Source organism: Benincasa hispida, chromosome 3 (genome assembly GCF_009727055.1).
Source record: "Benincasa hispida cultivar B227 chromosome 3, ASM972705v1, whole genome shotgun sequence".
NCBI lineage: Eukaryota > Viridiplantae > Streptophyta > Magnoliopsida > Cucurbitales > Cucurbitaceae > Benincasa > Benincasa hispida.
Genome location: NC_052351.1, coordinates 23570993 through 23588636, shown reverse-complemented (window position 1 = coordinate 23588636; position 17644 = coordinate 23570993). Strand labels below are relative to the sequence as shown.

Below are 17644 nucleotides of genomic sequence, written 5' to 3'. Positions count from 1 at the left end.
AAAAATAGCCACGGACATTAGTGGAAAAACAAAGTTCAATAGGTTTTTTTTTTTTTTTTTTTTTTTTTAAAAAAATGAAATGTTCAAGACATTATAATATTAACCCTTATTTTACTGTCTTTACATTTTTAAAAGTGTACCAGGATCTAACCCAACCCAACCTAAAATTAAAACTAACTCAATCCAACCTTTACAATTTAAGTTGAGTAGTCTAGGTTGTTCGAGTTATCGGGTCATTTGCACCCCTAAATGCACGTTCTTTTTTAAACTCTTAGCAATATTCATATATAAGATCGAAGACATTAATGATACATACTAAAAATCTTGTAACAAGTTACATGCCAAAAAAAAAAGTTACAACCACAATGCACTCGTAAAATTTTTTTTCTTTTACGATATGGATGATGGAGGTTCGAACTTTTGACTTAAAAGTTGATATTATAAATATTATATGAGTTGTATTTATTTATTTGAGAAAAAAATGGATTTTATTACACCACTTGGGCTATATGAGAAGAGTTTTTGCAATTAAGTTGCAATTCAATCAGGATAAGGCCCAACCCAAATACCAAATAGGCTATTAGATATAGCATGAATACGAACGTTTCACTTTCAACTCTTTCAATAACCTGATGCCATTCAGAATGGCCGTGGCCCATAGTTCCTTCAGCCAACGGAGGGTCAAGATACATGTTTGAAGAATTTAAAGCAACTGCCACTACTGATCCATTGTCATCTCTCAAGACTGCACTCCAACCCATAGAAGGAGGACAAATCTTCCAGGCTGCATCGATATTTAGTTTTAAGAAGCCAATTTTTGGAGGAACCTACATATTTTGCTGAGAATGGTTGTTGGAAAATGCAGGGCATAATCCAACTTTTTGTGAGGTCAGATGATTCTTCGTAGTTTCATTTACATATTCCATTATCCATCGACTTTGATATTCAACATGTTATTGAGGGCCTTCCATAGGAAATGCTTGAACTTGGAAGGAATCTTTAATTTCCACAATTTGATCCATATTTCATTCATTGTATCACTGTTAGATGAGCCTGCCATGATGGTTGTATTCAAATAGAGTTTGTAGCCACTTTTCACATAATAAGATCCATTTTTGTTATAATGCCGCATAGTTCTGTCTCGCACACTTCTGCTTGTTGGTAAGCATCTTATAATTTCAAATTTCGAATCAACAAGGACCTTTTTAAGATCTTCATTCCACTGTCCACTTGTAAAATAAAAATAGTTAAAAGTACATTATATTAGTTGCTTGAAATAAACTTGAATAATTGGTAAATTGATTTGAAAATTAGAAATTGGCTTAAAGATTTTAAAAAGTATTTAAAGTTTTGATATAATATTTGGTAAAGATATTCTAATTTTAAAAAATTTGAAAATATATAAGATTTGGGTATATTATATAATATTTAGAAAAATTATTGGAATCTCTATCTTTAATCTACGGAGATGTACTAAGAAATGCCTAAAAGAGCCAAAATAATCGATAAGTTTAAAAAAAAAATTATTTTTTTAACTAAATCTCGGTGGTCGATATCGCCTAAGATGGAAAAAAAAAACTATTTGAACGAATTTTAAAAAATGATATTAGTTTTATAAGATGAAAACTTAAACATGTTATTTCTGATAATTTTCCAAATAGTATAACAAAAAATATCTTTTAATTTTTTTATTTAGGCTTCGTTGTGTAACTATTTCGTTTTCTAGTTTTTATTTTTTAAAATTAAGCTTATAGGTCCTGCTTGCTACTCCATATTCCTTTTTTTGTTATCTACTTCTTACCATTGGTTTAAAAACCCAACCCAAAATTTGAAAACTAAAAAAAAATAACTTTTAAAAATTTGTCTTGTTTTTTAAATTTGGCTAAGAATTCTATAATTATAATAAAGAAATATACAAATTATTATAAAAAAATAGAAGAAAATAGCCTTAAAATTCAAAAATCAAAAATAAAAAATGAAATGATTATCAAACGAGGATCTTAGTAGTTGGTTTCTTTTAATTAAAACAAAAATATTATTTCTTTTTTAACGGATCTAATGGAAAAAAAACTACCACTATTAGTGGAGTAAGTTTGAAAACTTAGTTTTTTTTTTTTTTTTAGTGTTGAAAATTTAAAATTACGTAGAGGCAAAAAATAATAATAATAAAAAAATAAAATAACCCTCAACTAACCCATTTATTTATTTTAGAAGAAAAAACCAAAGCACATATAAAATCAAATATGATTAGACACTAGATGGAACACTTTTGGTATGAATGTTCGTGTTTTCTTTTGGGATTCAAATAGTAAAAAACTCGAATCTTTAATTTTTAGATCAATGATACATAGTTTAACTCTTAAATCATCCATTTTCCAAAAAATTATAATATTTAACTTTCCCTTCATTCGTGAGCTTGAAATATGAAGAATGTCCAACAAGTGGAAATCAGTATTAATTGAAGAGGAAATAACATTGTAGAGATTTAAACACAAGACCTTTCTGAGTCATATGCTCTAATGTCATCTTAAATCATCGACAGATCAAAAAATTTAAGTTTATGGATGATATCAAACATTAGCAAATTAAATCATACTTAAGTTGACATGTTTCAGGCATGTTCATCAAGACGGACGAAAATGTTCATATGATACATCATCACACAAAGCATGAAACAAGATTAAAAAGAGAAAAAAATCCCAAATTGATCGATATTTATTTATGAGAAATACACAATACTTCTTTTCTTTTTTTTTTTTTGGGTTGACGCTACTTTCTCGTGAATATTAAATAGAATCGAGTTCTATCAATGAATTGAATGGCAGAAGCAAAAGAATTAATTTATCCAACCATTGACCAGAGTGTATTTAAATGTTTGTAATTGCTTCAAAATCTACATAATTACGTAAAACAGAAAATCTCACTGTGGGAATACATTGAAGAAGGAAAAAACAAGTGTGTATTTTTACGGCCCTTACGTTCCTTTTAATATTTACAACAATGGGTGTGAACATGACTTGAACGCAAATACATTTGGAGGGCATCTAACCCAATTTGTATTAGATGGAGTGAACTATTAGAGGACTTGAGGTACTTGGTTGGTTATTATAGTTAGTGGTTGTTATAGTTTGTCTCTGAGGTGTATATTATTTTAGTTGGGCTATAATAGTGTAAACTATTTTAGTTTGAGGGTGAAATAGTAAATACTTTAGCAAAGAATAAAAATATGGTAAATGTAAAATAGTAAAAACGGTAGCAAATAGTAAATATGGTAACAAATGGGAGGCCCGAACAATTATAATTTAATGTAAAAATTAGTGATTTTAATAGTTGGAGTCTAATCGGAGGCCCGAACGGCCTCTTATAGTCTACCCAATATTTTAGTCGATTATAATAGTTGAAGTTTTTAATTATTCTGACCCACACTTAGCTTTTAATCATACTAACCTATACTTAGCTATTGTAAGATTATATGAAAACTTTTACAGGACATTTGACTCACTAACATGACATGAGATGGGTTGGTATAATATACCAATTCAATGTTTGACCCACCATCTTTAAATATTGGTGAAGTTGAGTTAGTATATTGTACCAACTCACCCCAATTCACTCAATTCTCCCTTCTTCCAATGTTCTCAATGACTCCACCCATCGACCACTCTCGAAGACTATCGCTATCACATCCCGAGAACTAACTATGGACTTCAATAACCACCTTCAATGACAACTCCAGCGAACAACTCCGAACTCTGACAATCACATTCGATGAAAACTCCGACGAACAACTTTGCGCTTCGACATCCACCTCCGATGATAATTCCGATGACCAACTTCGGACTTCGACAATCACCTCCGATGATAACTCCGATGACCAACTTGGGGCTTCGACAATCACATCTAATGATCAACTTTGGGCTCTAACAACCACTTTCGATGACAACTTTGATGATCAACTCTGGTCTCCACACAACCTTCGCACGACCAACTCCGGCAACCACCTCCGATAGCAAAACTCCGGTCACCACTTTCTTGTGACCAACTCCGACGACCAACTCAGTCTCCGATAACGAACTCGGATGACCAAATCCGACAACCACCTCTAACTACAAACTCCGACAAAAATCATCTTCAATGAGCTTCTTCCAACGAGTAATTCTGAGGACCAACTCTTCAATAACCACCTTCGACGACAAACTCAGACAACCAACTTCAATATCACATTCATGTGAACAATTTCAGTCTCCAACAACCGCCTCCGACTAGAAACTTCAATGAAAATCATCTTCGATGATGAACTTCAACGACCACCTTCGTGCGACCAACTCCGAGCTCCGAAAACCACCTTTGACGACAAACTTTGATGACCAACTCCAATACCACCTCCATGCGACCAACTCCAATACCACCTCCATGCGACCAACTCCAATACCACCTTCATGCGACCAACTTCAAACCCCGACAACCACCTCCGACTACAAACTTGAGCAAAAATCATATTTTATAATCAACTTTAACAATCACTTTCGACTATTATAAGACTAATGACGGTTAAAGTATGTTGTAGGGTCATTGATTATATAAATTATAGTATTTTGTCTACATTAAGTGCAATATTTAGACATAAAAAAATTATAAAATATGTTTTTATTTAATTGAATTCACATACCAAAAGAGTATTATGAATATTTAGAAGAAAAGTACGTATGCAGTCAAAAAGTATGTAACATATAAAAAAAAAACATAAAATGAAGATTTCTTTCCTGAAATATTTTCTTGCAAGAATTAGCGAAAAATGAGATTTGTTCTCTGATGATCCTCCAAATTTGGAGGAACTGAAAATGAAATTATTGAAAAATGTGGTGACATTCCATTAAGCCATTAACTACTAAGATGATGAGGAAAATTCAATTTAAAAAAATTGATGATAGAGTAAAAAATACAAAACAACAAAAGAAAGAAGAAAAAAAAGAAGATGGTAATAATGATTTTTTTTTTATTTCTTTTTGGTTTTTCATTTTATTTAACCATATTTCTTCAAGAAATGTAACGTGGTAACTGTTATTCATTACCCAAAAAATAAATAAAGAAAGAAAGAGAGAAAAACTTTAAAAACTAAAAGAAAATATTGCAATCAATGTATTATTCAAACAAAGATTGATAGAATTATTGAATAAAAAATTTTCAAAACATAAATAGTAATCATAAAAGTAGATTATTTAGAGTTAAAAAAAGTTGCACAAGATAGCTCACACATGTGAATTCAACTCTGCACCCTAGACACAAGCATATAAACTCCAGATATCCTATCTCAACTCAACACCCCATACAACTCCTTATTTTTTTTATCAAGTTACTATTTTATAACTATAGTTTCTCCTTATTTATAATATAGACTAAAATAATCACCACTCCAAATACAGACTATTATAATCAAGAGTAAAATACTTTACCCCTCAAATATAAACTAATATAACTTACAGATTATAATAACCAACTCAATATCCCAAATAGTTTCTTTATATTTGTTTGGCCCAAACATCTTGTTCGTGTTTCAGCTATACATTTGTTCTCAATAAATAAGAGATAATAATAAGAAAAATTTAGAAAAATGATCTACTTCACAACCAATATTTCACAAATATCCTAAATTTTAATTATATTTCATAATTAGATTTCATCGTAATTTTGGGACAATTTAACCCTATTAGAGTTTTGTATTATTTTATAATTAAAATATCTAAAAATTTGAAAACGAATTTAACATTAATTATTTAGAGATTTTTTTTTTTTAAAAAAATATTACCCTATAAATCATCATTAATTTTGGATTTTTATTCAATAGTTTATTCTTTTATTTATTTACCAGTATGGCCTAAATTTTGGGATTTTCATTGATTTCTTATTTTATTTATTAACCATATGATGTATAACCTTAAAATTTTAGGTATATGATAGGGTAGTTTCCATCGAAGTACAAAATTCCATCTCTTTCTTTTACGTCTGGTAACAGGTTTTTGGTGGTATTTATGTATATTTTTATAAATATACGAGGTTTATTTCAAATATATTCAATGTTATTTCAAATATGTATGATGTTTATTCAAAATGTATTTAGAACAAGTACAAATTTATGGATCTTATGTGATATGCACTTCATATTTAATTCTAGTCTTGTTTCTAGTGAGATATATATTCCACATATTTCTACACATGTATACTATACTAAGATAGATCACGTTTCCCGATTATTTGAAATATACTCACATATATTTGAATTTGTATACAAAATGTACAAACAAACCTCATATATACTTGTTTTTTTCAAAAAAAAAAATCTCATATATACTTGTACTATAACCTACGTTACTCTCATGTGCGAGTTATTGATGATTGTCAAGCATGTGAATATGATTTTTTTTTTTTTTTTTTTTGTTTTAACGCGCGCATGTGGATAGATTTTTGTGTAATATTTCATTTCATTGAAATATTCATGAAAAAAAAAGAGAGTTTAAGATAATTTTATAATTAGATTATAGGAGTAGAAAGCCCTAATAATAAACAAAACCACTCAAGCCAATAAATTGGAGCATGACAGTAACCTATTTTATAGGTGTGAGATTTTATATCATTTATATATTAACGTTCTCATAAAATCGTCCACTTCTAATTACAGGTCAACGGGTTACGTAATGAACATGGGCCAGCATAAATGGGCCGTGAAAAAACAAGGAACGGCCCGACCCATATCGGAGATCCTTAAATGAAGAATTACGGGTTCGAAAGCCGTTACAATTGTTCTCATGCCACGTCCACGAACTCCGTTTCTGAAAGGCCGTCGGGGAAAACTAAAGAAAAACGGTCCAGGTTGCAATTTTTTTTTTCTTGATACAAAATTATTATTAAATTTCAAGTTGTCAATGTGGGTTGGTATTGAAATTTTGTAAGGTGAAAAATTATTATTATTATTATCATTAGTTTTAAAATTTGTTCAAAACAGGGAATTGGCAACAAGGAATATATTAATGGCAAAATATGAGTACATGTATAATTTTTACGCCTTGTGGCACATTTTTGTTATTTGATTTATGAGGTGAGACAAAACTGGGTCCAATTCTTCTGGCTTTTGGTTTTTAATTAAATCAGGAGGAAGCGTGTCTTCGGATCCCTTGACCATCGTTTCTTCTTTGATTCCGTCCGTACCAAACGAGAGCACAACTCTTTCATTTTCGCGCGCACCAACTGCTGAAGCCTTTCGCTCTTTCGTCTTACAATGTTGTTGTTGTGAATTGTTGGTTCAAGCATTCGCATCGACTCCCCCCGTCTTCTCCCTTTCCGTTTCAATTGACAAAACTCATCGGGGAGGGGAGAAATTTTCGGGACGGAAACATGTGGGTTTTCTATCTGATCTCCTTGCCTTTAACTTTAGGCATGGTGATCGTCACCCTCAAGTACTTCGCTGGTCCATGGGTGCCTCGTTACGTCTTTCTTACCGTCGGATATACCTGGTTCTGTTCCCTCTCCATCATTATCCTCGTCCCTGCGGACATTTGGACGGTATTTTCTAATATCGATCATTTCTTGTTGATTGGATTCATCTGATGCTGTTGTTTGTTGAATTAGGCGTCATTTGGTTATGACTTATCGATGCCTTTGATATTAACCTGATAATTGGTTTGGTGAGATTTTAATTTGCCGTTGGAAGGAGATTTGGGAATTAGCTTAGGTGATTAAGTTTTGTGTAATTTCTCGATTACTTTCTTCGATGGAGGTCTGGATGGTAGGTTTCGATTTATTGCCTTCAAATTCGTGAATTCATGGCGTGGTTTTGTAGGAACAATTTCATGGCTTTTAATTGATAATGATAATGATAGTTCTTTTCAAAGTATTAGAGATTGTTTACTGCTCCGGATCTCCACTTTCATTGTCATTGATAACGGTACCAATATTATCCATCTATTTATCTATAAATTTACTGAGACAGGCAGATTAGAAACATATACAGCATGTTCGATCAACTATTTAGTATTATTAGTTCTTGGCAGTCGTTCTTCCAGTTAGCTGGTTGTGGTTCTCATTTGCAATCTGCTACCGGTTCCCCTTTCCTGCATTGAAAGGACTGCCAATTATTTAGGCAAAAAGATTGGAGATCCCTTTGCATCCTCTAGTTAGCCAAGCTTTTTTTTTCCCCTCTCTGGAAGTTTAGTTGATTCAGACAACAATCATGTTCTTGCTATTGATATAAATTGTTTATGTACAGACCGCAAGTCATCTGCCAGAGACTGGAGTAATTTCTTTCTTTTGGAGCTGGTCCTATTGGAGTACATTCTTACTTACCTGGTACGCACATAGTACACATACACATCTCTCTGTTACAAATTGTAGAGTAATCCTTATATTTTCAAATTCACATCTTCAACCAGGGCTGTGGTGCCACTTATCCAGGGTTTTGAAGATGCAGGAGACTTCACTGTGAAAGAAAGACTGAAGACCAGCATCCATGTTAACTTGGTCTTTTATTTGGTTGTTGGATCCATTGGTCTTTTTGGACTAATTCTCCTCATCGCAATGCACAAGATTTGGTTAGTCATTGCCTTAGTGTTATGCATTAGAGGCCAGCCAAACATGAACCTATATCCAACACTGATTATGAACTTTATTTGATATACTTGAATGTAAATTGGAGACTCCACAAAAATTTTAAAAATTCTCATCTTTGTAATTTTCAAATACTCTTGGTATATCATGTCATTTGGTTTTACAAGTGGTTATCATTTGTTCCCTTGCATATTTGTGAATTATTATAGTATTGAAATATTTTATAATTGGGATAAAATTCTTTTGCCTCTTTGTTAATAGGCATGGCGGTGTTCTGGGTTTTGCTATGGCCTGCTCAAATACATTTGGATTGGTAACAGGTGCATTTCTTCTTGGCTTTGGTTTGAGTGAAATTCCCAAGAGTATTTGGAGAAATGCTGATTGGACTACACGCCAAAAAGTTCTTTCCCATCAAATATCCAAGATGGCTGTCAAACTCGATGATGCTCATCAGGAACTCTCAAATGCTATCGTTGTAAGTGTTAGCCTCCTCCACTCCCCATGACACTCACAGCTGGGACAGAGAAAAAAAAACTCTGAATGAAGTCTTCCAATTTTCTAAGTTGGGAAGTTCTTCTCTCTTTCACAAGTGCACAAACAATGCATGTAGGGGCACCCAAAGAGACACACACTAATATCTCTATTATTAATTAGATTTGAGGTTTTATCATCATTGTGTTCCTGATTTACTCTCTTTATTCCATATCTATGTGGGTGTGTCTTATTGTTGATGTGCTTATTATAATAGTTTGATTTTTGTCTCTCTATTCAACCTCCTATTATTTATTTTTCAAAGTCATTCATACATCTGGTCCATTTTTGTAGGTTTGTTAGTTAGCTGAGGTGTAGATCTACAGAAGAACCAGATTTTTCTCTTCTCATCTTATGTTTGCAAGACAATAATGTAAAATGAGTGGTCCATATATCAATTGGCAGATTTTACCTAGTTTTGAGTGTGAAATTGAAAATTGTATCCAGAAAAAGTAACTTCTTTCGTGGAGACTTTTGAATGGGTGAGGTATAGACTACCTACATAAAATAAAGATGCAATTCCCATAAATAGCAACTTGCAGAGAGATTCTATTATCTTATTGAATGGTGAATATGCATGAAAGAAGGAACAGCCTAAATTTTTTGTGATTTTTGATCTTCATTTATGTAATAGGTTGCTCAAGCAACATCTAAGCAGATGTCTAAGCGCGATCCCCTGAGGCCTTACATGAATGTCATTGACAACATGTTAACTCAAATGGTAAATCTATTTCATAATTTTATTTAGTTCAAAGACATTGGAACCTTGACCAGTGTTTTTATTGCATCATTTTCTTCCCATTTTTCGTTCTCAGTTTAGGGAAGATCCATCATTCAAACCACAAGGTGGACGACTAGGAGAAAATGATATGGACTACGATACAGATGAGAAATCAATGGCAACACTTAGGCGTCATCTTCGCAGAACAAGAGAGGAGTATTACCGTTATAAAAGGTATATACGTACTACGTACTTCTTTTTGGTCATTTCAGATTGAGAAGGTTTCTTGTATTTTTCTGGGTGGGGAGTGGGTAAATTGTATTTTGGGAAATTATGAGGCATTTGAGTTGTTTTGGCCGTGCTAGCAAGTCCTATTTGGTGGCGTTGTATTGGTAGGAGTTGGCATCTATTGAATGCTATAACTTGATCTGCACCTTGAGAATGGGGTGTGTTTAGGGGTAAAGTAATTATATATTATACTATTAGGAGCATATTAGTTATTAGCTGGAGATGGTTGGAATAACATAGTTATTAGAAATAAATAGTGGATTAGAGAATCGGAGCTTGGACAGGTATTTCAAGTAGCTTGGAATTGAGGGAGTTAGGAGAGGCTTTAAAATCTCTATTCCAATATTTTAATTTGTTTATTATTTCAGAACAATTTCAGTTTGGCTCCTGACCATTATACTGCTTTACGCGTGGTTTATCTTGGGAATGAAATAAATCTTGCTGCTAATTAACTGTAGAAGTAGAATTGCATCTCCTTTTATTTTCTATATGCTGTATAAGCATGAATTATTCATTTTGGATGTTTCCCCTTTTTGGACGTATTTTATCTCCATAAATGATTGTTTAAATTCTAGTTTGATAATTATTGGTATGCATTCAAATATCTGCTGTCAAAGTACTATGGATTCTCATTTTACAACCTTCCTCTGATATTGACTTGCTGGAGAAGCAAGAATTCTTGGTTGCTGCTTGGTAGTTATTACCAATTAGTTTTATAGATTTCACATTCATATTTGTTTTATGTAGCCAATATATGACCTACGTTATGAAGGCCCTTGAACTTGAAGACACTATAAAGAACTATGAACGACGCTCATCAACTGGATGGTTTGCCTCTAATTACTAACTTTGGTATTTTTATTTTGGCCCTCTGCTTTTCAACACAGAATTAAGAGCTTAACCTCCGGCCTGGCCTTGTTATTTTTTCAGGAAATATGTTTCAAGCCTCAGGCATGCTCGAAATGGGAAGTTGGGGTCCATCTTAGATACACTTGGTAATATAACATGCATCAGCTTCTTTTCTTGTTTTCCATCACATCACGTGAGATAGAGACACCATTTCAGAATGAGTCTAGATATCATTTTTTTAGAATTATGAAACATGATTATATGCTTATTTAGCAGTGTCTCTAGTAGGTCATTCTTCCTCACCATTGGCCTTGGTTCAAATATTATGAACAGTGTGTTCTTGTTTGTAGCAGTCAAGAGTTCTATTTCCTTTCTTGATATCTATGAGTGTGTTCAGGCAAAGTTTCACATACCTCAACTCAACTAATCTCACGGTACAAAAACTGACCACACTACACTTGGTTGTCTAGGAAACTCTATGATATTATATCATACCTAGGTGGTCACCATGATTTGAACTCGTTGTCTTTTATTATTTACATTGGCTCACAGTGGTTAGTCTAGAGTCCCTACTTTTAGACCCATCGAGGAGTTAGAGAGATTTCTTACTTTGAATCAGTGTAACATATCTCTGGAAGTTTGCGAGGGGTTTATAGTGTAGCCACTCAGCATTGTTGAAGAGAGATCTATTTCATTGAAAACCTACGATTAAGGTAGCCTTTTAGCAAATAAATTGTGGTGTGGTGAAAGGTCCACTTCTTGCTTTACCTGTTTTGAGTGACCGTTTGTTGTGGTGGCTGACAGGCCATTGGAGTGGCAATTAGAGTGGTCGTTGGCACGCCACTGGATCTTCAAGCGTGTAAATGGTATCCTTACTAGGGTAGTGATTTGCACAAATTCTACATTTTTTTTTCTCAACTGGTTGGAGTAGGATGCCTTTAAATGGATCTTCAAGCTCCTTGGCTATGAATTTAAGATTCAATACAAATCTTGGATTGAGAATAACTCATTTGGATGGTCCTCCAAGACAGTTTTATTCAAAGATCAACTTAAAATTGGAACTCAACCTTCAACCTATCTGGATTCCAAGTGGGATGGAATGAATACTTTAAAAGGATGCATGGTGCCTTGGTGGTTTCGTACCAAGAAAGTCATCTTGTATGGCTAAGCTCTTGGGTGCTTACCATTCCAGCTCTATGCTATGGGCTATCAAGGATGGGCTCTCGAGAGATCAACACATTTGTGGAACTATGTATGATCTTCCATACCAGCAAATAAATCATTGACAGTAGCTCCATTTCGATTGCTTTGTTGCCTATACCTTTACTGCACTAGGTGGGAAAGATAACATTGACCTTGCTGAAGGCTACCTAGCTTTGACGCTAAGCATGCTGTTGTAGTGGTGGATTGTAGATGATATGTTATCCAAGTATGCCCTTCCTCACGTCAGTGACTTTTTCTCACAGCTAAAGTTGGTGGTTGAGATTTTTAACAGAGGAGTGCAGTTCCAAAGGTTTTCATCTTCCATCATATCAAATGGTGGCAAGATCTTATTAAGCTTGTGTTGGAAAGAACTCTTGAAAATGCATGAGGCTATTGGAAGCATATCTAAAATACTTCACCTCCAATTAACCAATATGGTAAACACATTGGATTTATTAAGCCCAACTTTGGTACCAAACTTAGTAATAAGACTTGTCTACTACTGATGATTCAGGGTAATTTATGGCTGTGATTCATCAGTGTTTATTTTTTGAGGAAGATCAGTTACGCCTATTGCCGGAGAGTTATATTCTAAGAGGAACTCGAGTTTAATATTTGCTGTTCTCAATTTCAAATGAATAAATTGACCGATAAAAGGAAGTGAATTGAATCTTGTGATACTGGCCTTGGTGCTCTTGTAGATGCAATCCTATCACTTAAGGAAGAGAGTATGGTTTCATAACTTACTATACCAGTTCAAGTGCTATCCATCCCGTATAAGATGCTTCTGACTTCATTTGACTTGTGACTCTGTAATTGAGGGGAGGTCTCTTTCCCTGCATTCAAGGTTTGCATCTAAGGTTTAAAATATTGATGTCGATGAGAATTTCAAGGTCTCAGTGTTATGAAAATGGAAATATCTATAAAGTGTCGATTTTGATGGATATTTTTGGCAAAATTGTATATGTGTGTGTATATATAAACTAATAAATAATTTTACGCTTTTAAAGAAGTTAAAATATTTATCATTTGTATTATATTCACATTTGTGTTATTTTGTTGCATATTTCCATTCCTGCATCTCAACCCTAATATGGGAATTGCTTCTTGAATCAAAATAAGTTTTATGTTCTTTTGGGCATCGCACAATCATGTGGGGGCAGAAATGCTAGTTATGTAGAAAATTAGGGGGATTTTTGTGCTTTTAACCAGTGAGTCTTTGTATGTAATGTAACATTATGGGAGTAGATATACACAAATTGGGTTAGTTAGATCTTAAATGTAAATATAAAAGGGGCAGGAAGGGATATGTTGTATTTGGTAGTCAATGGGATTGAGTGGGTTTCTTGAGTTCCTATCATTCTCAGTAGCTAGAGTTTCTTCTCAGTAGGGAGCAACGCAAATCTCGAAATCAAAATGGAAATCAAATATATCTTGTTGCTTTGTATTTTTCCTTTTTCCCTTTCACTCCCTTTGGGAGTTTGTACCCGAGAACATTTTGTTTTTTTTTTTTCAATTATATCAATGAGAAGTTGTTTTTTGTTTCTTGTTTGTATTTTTTTACTAGAAAAAGATAAATTATAATGAGTAAAAGGGTGCTTAGTTTTGCACTAGAAGAAAATTGTAGAAAAAACCATGTCCATTAACCGATTGAACAAGTGAGAAGACGACCATTTTTTTTAACCCCAAAGAAGCCAGAAAAACGCACGAGAGGATCAGCAGCAAAACCTTATTTATTTATCGAAGAACATAATTTACATCCCAAATTGCACATCCGTATGGACGTGTCTGACATTACTACACTTGAAATTACTTTCAATGCTCGTTAGCTTGTAACTATTTGTTGGCTTGTTTTCTTAAGTTTCATGCAACAGAAATTTTTTATTTTCTGCTCTAAATCCTAAATAATGAATATTTATAATAAGGTGGTGGCGGTGTTCTGCAGAATTTATATGGCGATGCATCCTAAGAAAGCATCTGCAGAAAGTCTTGGCTATTATACTTGGTATCATGTCCGCTGCAATTCTTTTAGCTGAAGCAACACTGTTACCAAGTGTCGATTTATCACTTTTCTCAATGCTTATTAAATTAGTTGGACGGGAGGAGGTGCTTGTGCAGGTATATCATCATACTTACTACATAGCAAGGCAATTGCTTTTCCTATGTGCATATATCTCATCGCGTGACTTTCAGGATATGCATACTTTGTCTATTTGTTTATTATGTACAACTTATTCCATGAGGCTGTCATTAAATGAACTGTGGGTGACTCTTTCTCAAAGTGCTTTTCCTCGAGGGTTTTTGGGATGAGAAAATGAAAAGAAACATGTTTCATTTATGATTTGCTACATCCAGGTTTCAAACTGGTGATAAAAACTGTAATAAACAGAATGGTCTTGACTTGACTGTTAGTTTGACTTGTAGCTTCCTTATCCAATTACAAGTTAAAGCCTAGCTGTCATGATCCCTATATACATTAGAGAAGAGTAGGTTAATCTAACTCTGTACTGGATGCAAACAAATTATTTTGACATTTCCAGAATGATGTAAGCCAATCTATCTGGGACTGCTCAGAGATATTTATGATAAGATCATACTGGAATCTGTTTTGGATTTTTAGTTCTTTTAAGTGTATGTTCATGCCAGGTGCAATCTTCCTACAGTGATTCTGGAAATAAACTTCTTTCATCAATTTTTCCTGAAATTTTACTTAAGATTCAGTTTAGGATGAATATCATCATTATCTGACTATTACCTGTTCATATTCTCCCTGCCATAATTTTTCCAGTGTTTGGTGGATTCCTGTTTGCTTCTCTAGGACTTCTCTGCTGATTTTCAAATCTATTTAACTTGCCTTTTTTTACAGGCCTTTGCTTTTGTACCACTGATGTATATGTGCGTGTGCACGTATTATTCTTTATTTAAGTTTGGAACTTTGATGTTCTATTCATTAACCCCAAGGCAAACAAGCTCTGTGAACTTGCTATTGATTTGTTCGTGAGTATATCTCTTTAGCTATTAAATCATTTTGGAAATTTGTCTATTCTTCTTTATGACGAAGTAAGTACTCATATAATGTTCATTCTTCTACTAGAATGGTTGCCAGGTATGCTCCACCAATTTCATTCAATTTTCTCAATCTCATTCGTCTTGGTGGAAACGAGAAAACTGTTTTCGAAAAGGTGATTATTGTTTTATTTTATTTTATTATTGCAATGTTGCTTTGCAGTTCTGATTTAATTTTGGTACGTGGGGTCTCTCCTGTTTGTTGTTTTTCTTCACCACTTGCTAGTCCTAGTCCTTCACTTTTCCTCGGTGCTTAATGATTCTAATGCTAATGGATAAGATCTGTGTCTGTGTTCTGTTGTCTTCTTTAATGACCATATTCGTTAGTTTACCTGAATATTGTGCAATTATAATGGCAGAGGATGGGTAAAATTGATGATGCCGTCCCTTTCTTCGGGAAAGATTTTAATAGGATCTACCCACTTATTATGGTTGTCTACACCATTTTGGTTGCAAGCAATTTCTTTAACCGGGTTATCGATTTCCTTGGAAGCTGGAAGAGATTTAGATTTCAGTCAGAGGTAGATGATATGGATGGATTTGATCCTTCAGGAGTAATTATATTGCAGAAAGGTAGTCATTGGATAACATTGGTGGTTTTCTTTTCTGGATGAGATCTGATATTTTATGACCGACTTAGTACAATCCTTATTTGCTTGTCATCATTCTATAAGTTTAATATTTGTTCTTTATTGCCTCAGAACGATCTTGGCTTGAACAAGGGCGCATGGTTGGCGAGCACGTTATTCCATTAGCTAGGAATTTCAACAGCATAGACTTGGAGTCTGGCAGCAGCAATAGCACAGTAAGTACATCTTCCATAAATATTTATTCTCTAGGCATTCTTCATGCAATTGTGAACTATATTTTGATGCCAGGGTGATACTATGTTTGGGAGAAATTGAAATCCTCACAATATCTAATATAGGAGATTTATTTTCATTGGTGATCTCTCTCTGTAAACGTATCTTGCTCTGATGAATTCTTAATTTTTTTCAAATGTTCTTTCTAATCAAGGAGTTAAATATTCAGGATTTGCTTGATGTCAAAGCGAAGGGAACAAACAGTCTAATAAGTGAAGACATGAATGGGAATTCGTCAAAAAGTTCTGTTGATGAGGGTCGGAAGTATGGTTCTAGCAGAGAAGCCATGAGCAACAAGTATGCTGCAATTAGAGAACAAATTAGACAATCAACATTAAACACAAAGCCAGTGGCGAACATTGCTTCTGCTAAGGTTACATTACTTGATACAGAAGATGGCGAATCTAGCAACACCAGTGAAAAGACAACTTCTGGTTTGGCCTCAAAGTGGGAATCAATGAAGATGGGTTTCCAAAACTTCAAGGCTAATATAGGAACCAAAAAGTTTCTTCCCTTGCCCCAGGTTCATGAAACAAAAACTCTCTCTCGTCATGATTCATCTCAGTCCCTTGATGAGATCTTCCAAAGATTGAAACGGCCATCAGATCATGGAGGTTATAGCGACGAGGAGGACAGGCTGGAAATTAAGAGTTCCGGGGAATAGAATTTGAGCGATCAAGGCCAACTAGATAACAACCATTTTTCTCCCTTTAGGTTTAAGAATCAAAGAATGCTGTACGATGTACAGGCCCTTGGTGCCAGTTGAGTTGTTTACTTGCAGTTGGATCATCCTGCATCTGAACACATACTTGGAACGTTACCCTGCTAGATTGACACATGCGTATATAAGCTGACTGGTTGGTAAGAAAACTGGAGAGGATAGAGTTACACTCACTAATTGTTCAAACGACCATGGTCGTAAAATTCACAGAGGTTGCAACTAAAAAGGTTAGTGTCTTGGCTTCATCAGCATTCCTTTGATTCATGAGTTTTGCTTCAGAACTCAGATGCCATACGATAAATTTATATTGTGTATCCTTTTTCTGGTACTTTGACATCCATGTCTGAATGTAATTGGAAGTTTTAGGAAATGAAGATTGAAATTCTAGACACCGAAAGAACCTGATCTGAATGGTTTCTGATATTTTGATATTTTCCTTGTAGCTAGCTGTATCTTTCATATGATTTAAATTACTCATTGTATAAGTCAGCCGTTGCCGCTTTCTGGGGAAACAACAAAGAGAAAAGTCAGTGACAAAGGGCCTTAGATATTTTTTGTGATATGTGATTTAGATCGTCGAACTTTAGCCTCTCTTTCAAGAGGGGCGAAACTTTCTGAGTGAGAGCAGTCAGGAGGGCCATATTATGTTTTCATTCTTCAGTCGTTTTCATCAAAGTTCTAAATGAATATATAACCTCTTCAAACAGTTCCCGAGATTGTTTCAATCACTTTTCGCTACTATTTTCTATTGGTTTTTATATATAACAAAGTAAACACTAAAAAGGTCTAAAGGTGAAATTTTTC

The 17644-nt window shown here is 33.9% G+C and overlaps 1 protein-coding gene across 1 annotated transcript; it reads left to right on the top strand.

Moving 5' to 3' along the window:
• Positions 1-7085: 7085 nt before the first annotated feature.
• Positions 7086-17400, top strand: LOC120073258 (LMBR1 domain-containing protein 2 homolog A). The gene is made up of 14 exons (XM_039025996.1): positions 7086-7557; positions 8261-8340; positions 8424-8582; positions 8860-9073; positions 9764-9850; positions 9945-10084; positions 10886-10966; positions 11069-11133; positions 14136-14308; positions 15057-15187; positions 15285-15372; positions 15616-15829; positions 15958-16061; positions 16289-17400. The coding sequence occupies exons 1-14, from the start codon at positions 7390-7392 to the stop codon at positions 16781-16783; spliced, it is 2199 nt and encodes a 732-aa protein (XP_038881924.1). The 5' UTR covers positions 7086-7389; the 3' UTR covers positions 16784-17400.
• Positions 17401-17644: the final 244 nt, after the last annotated feature.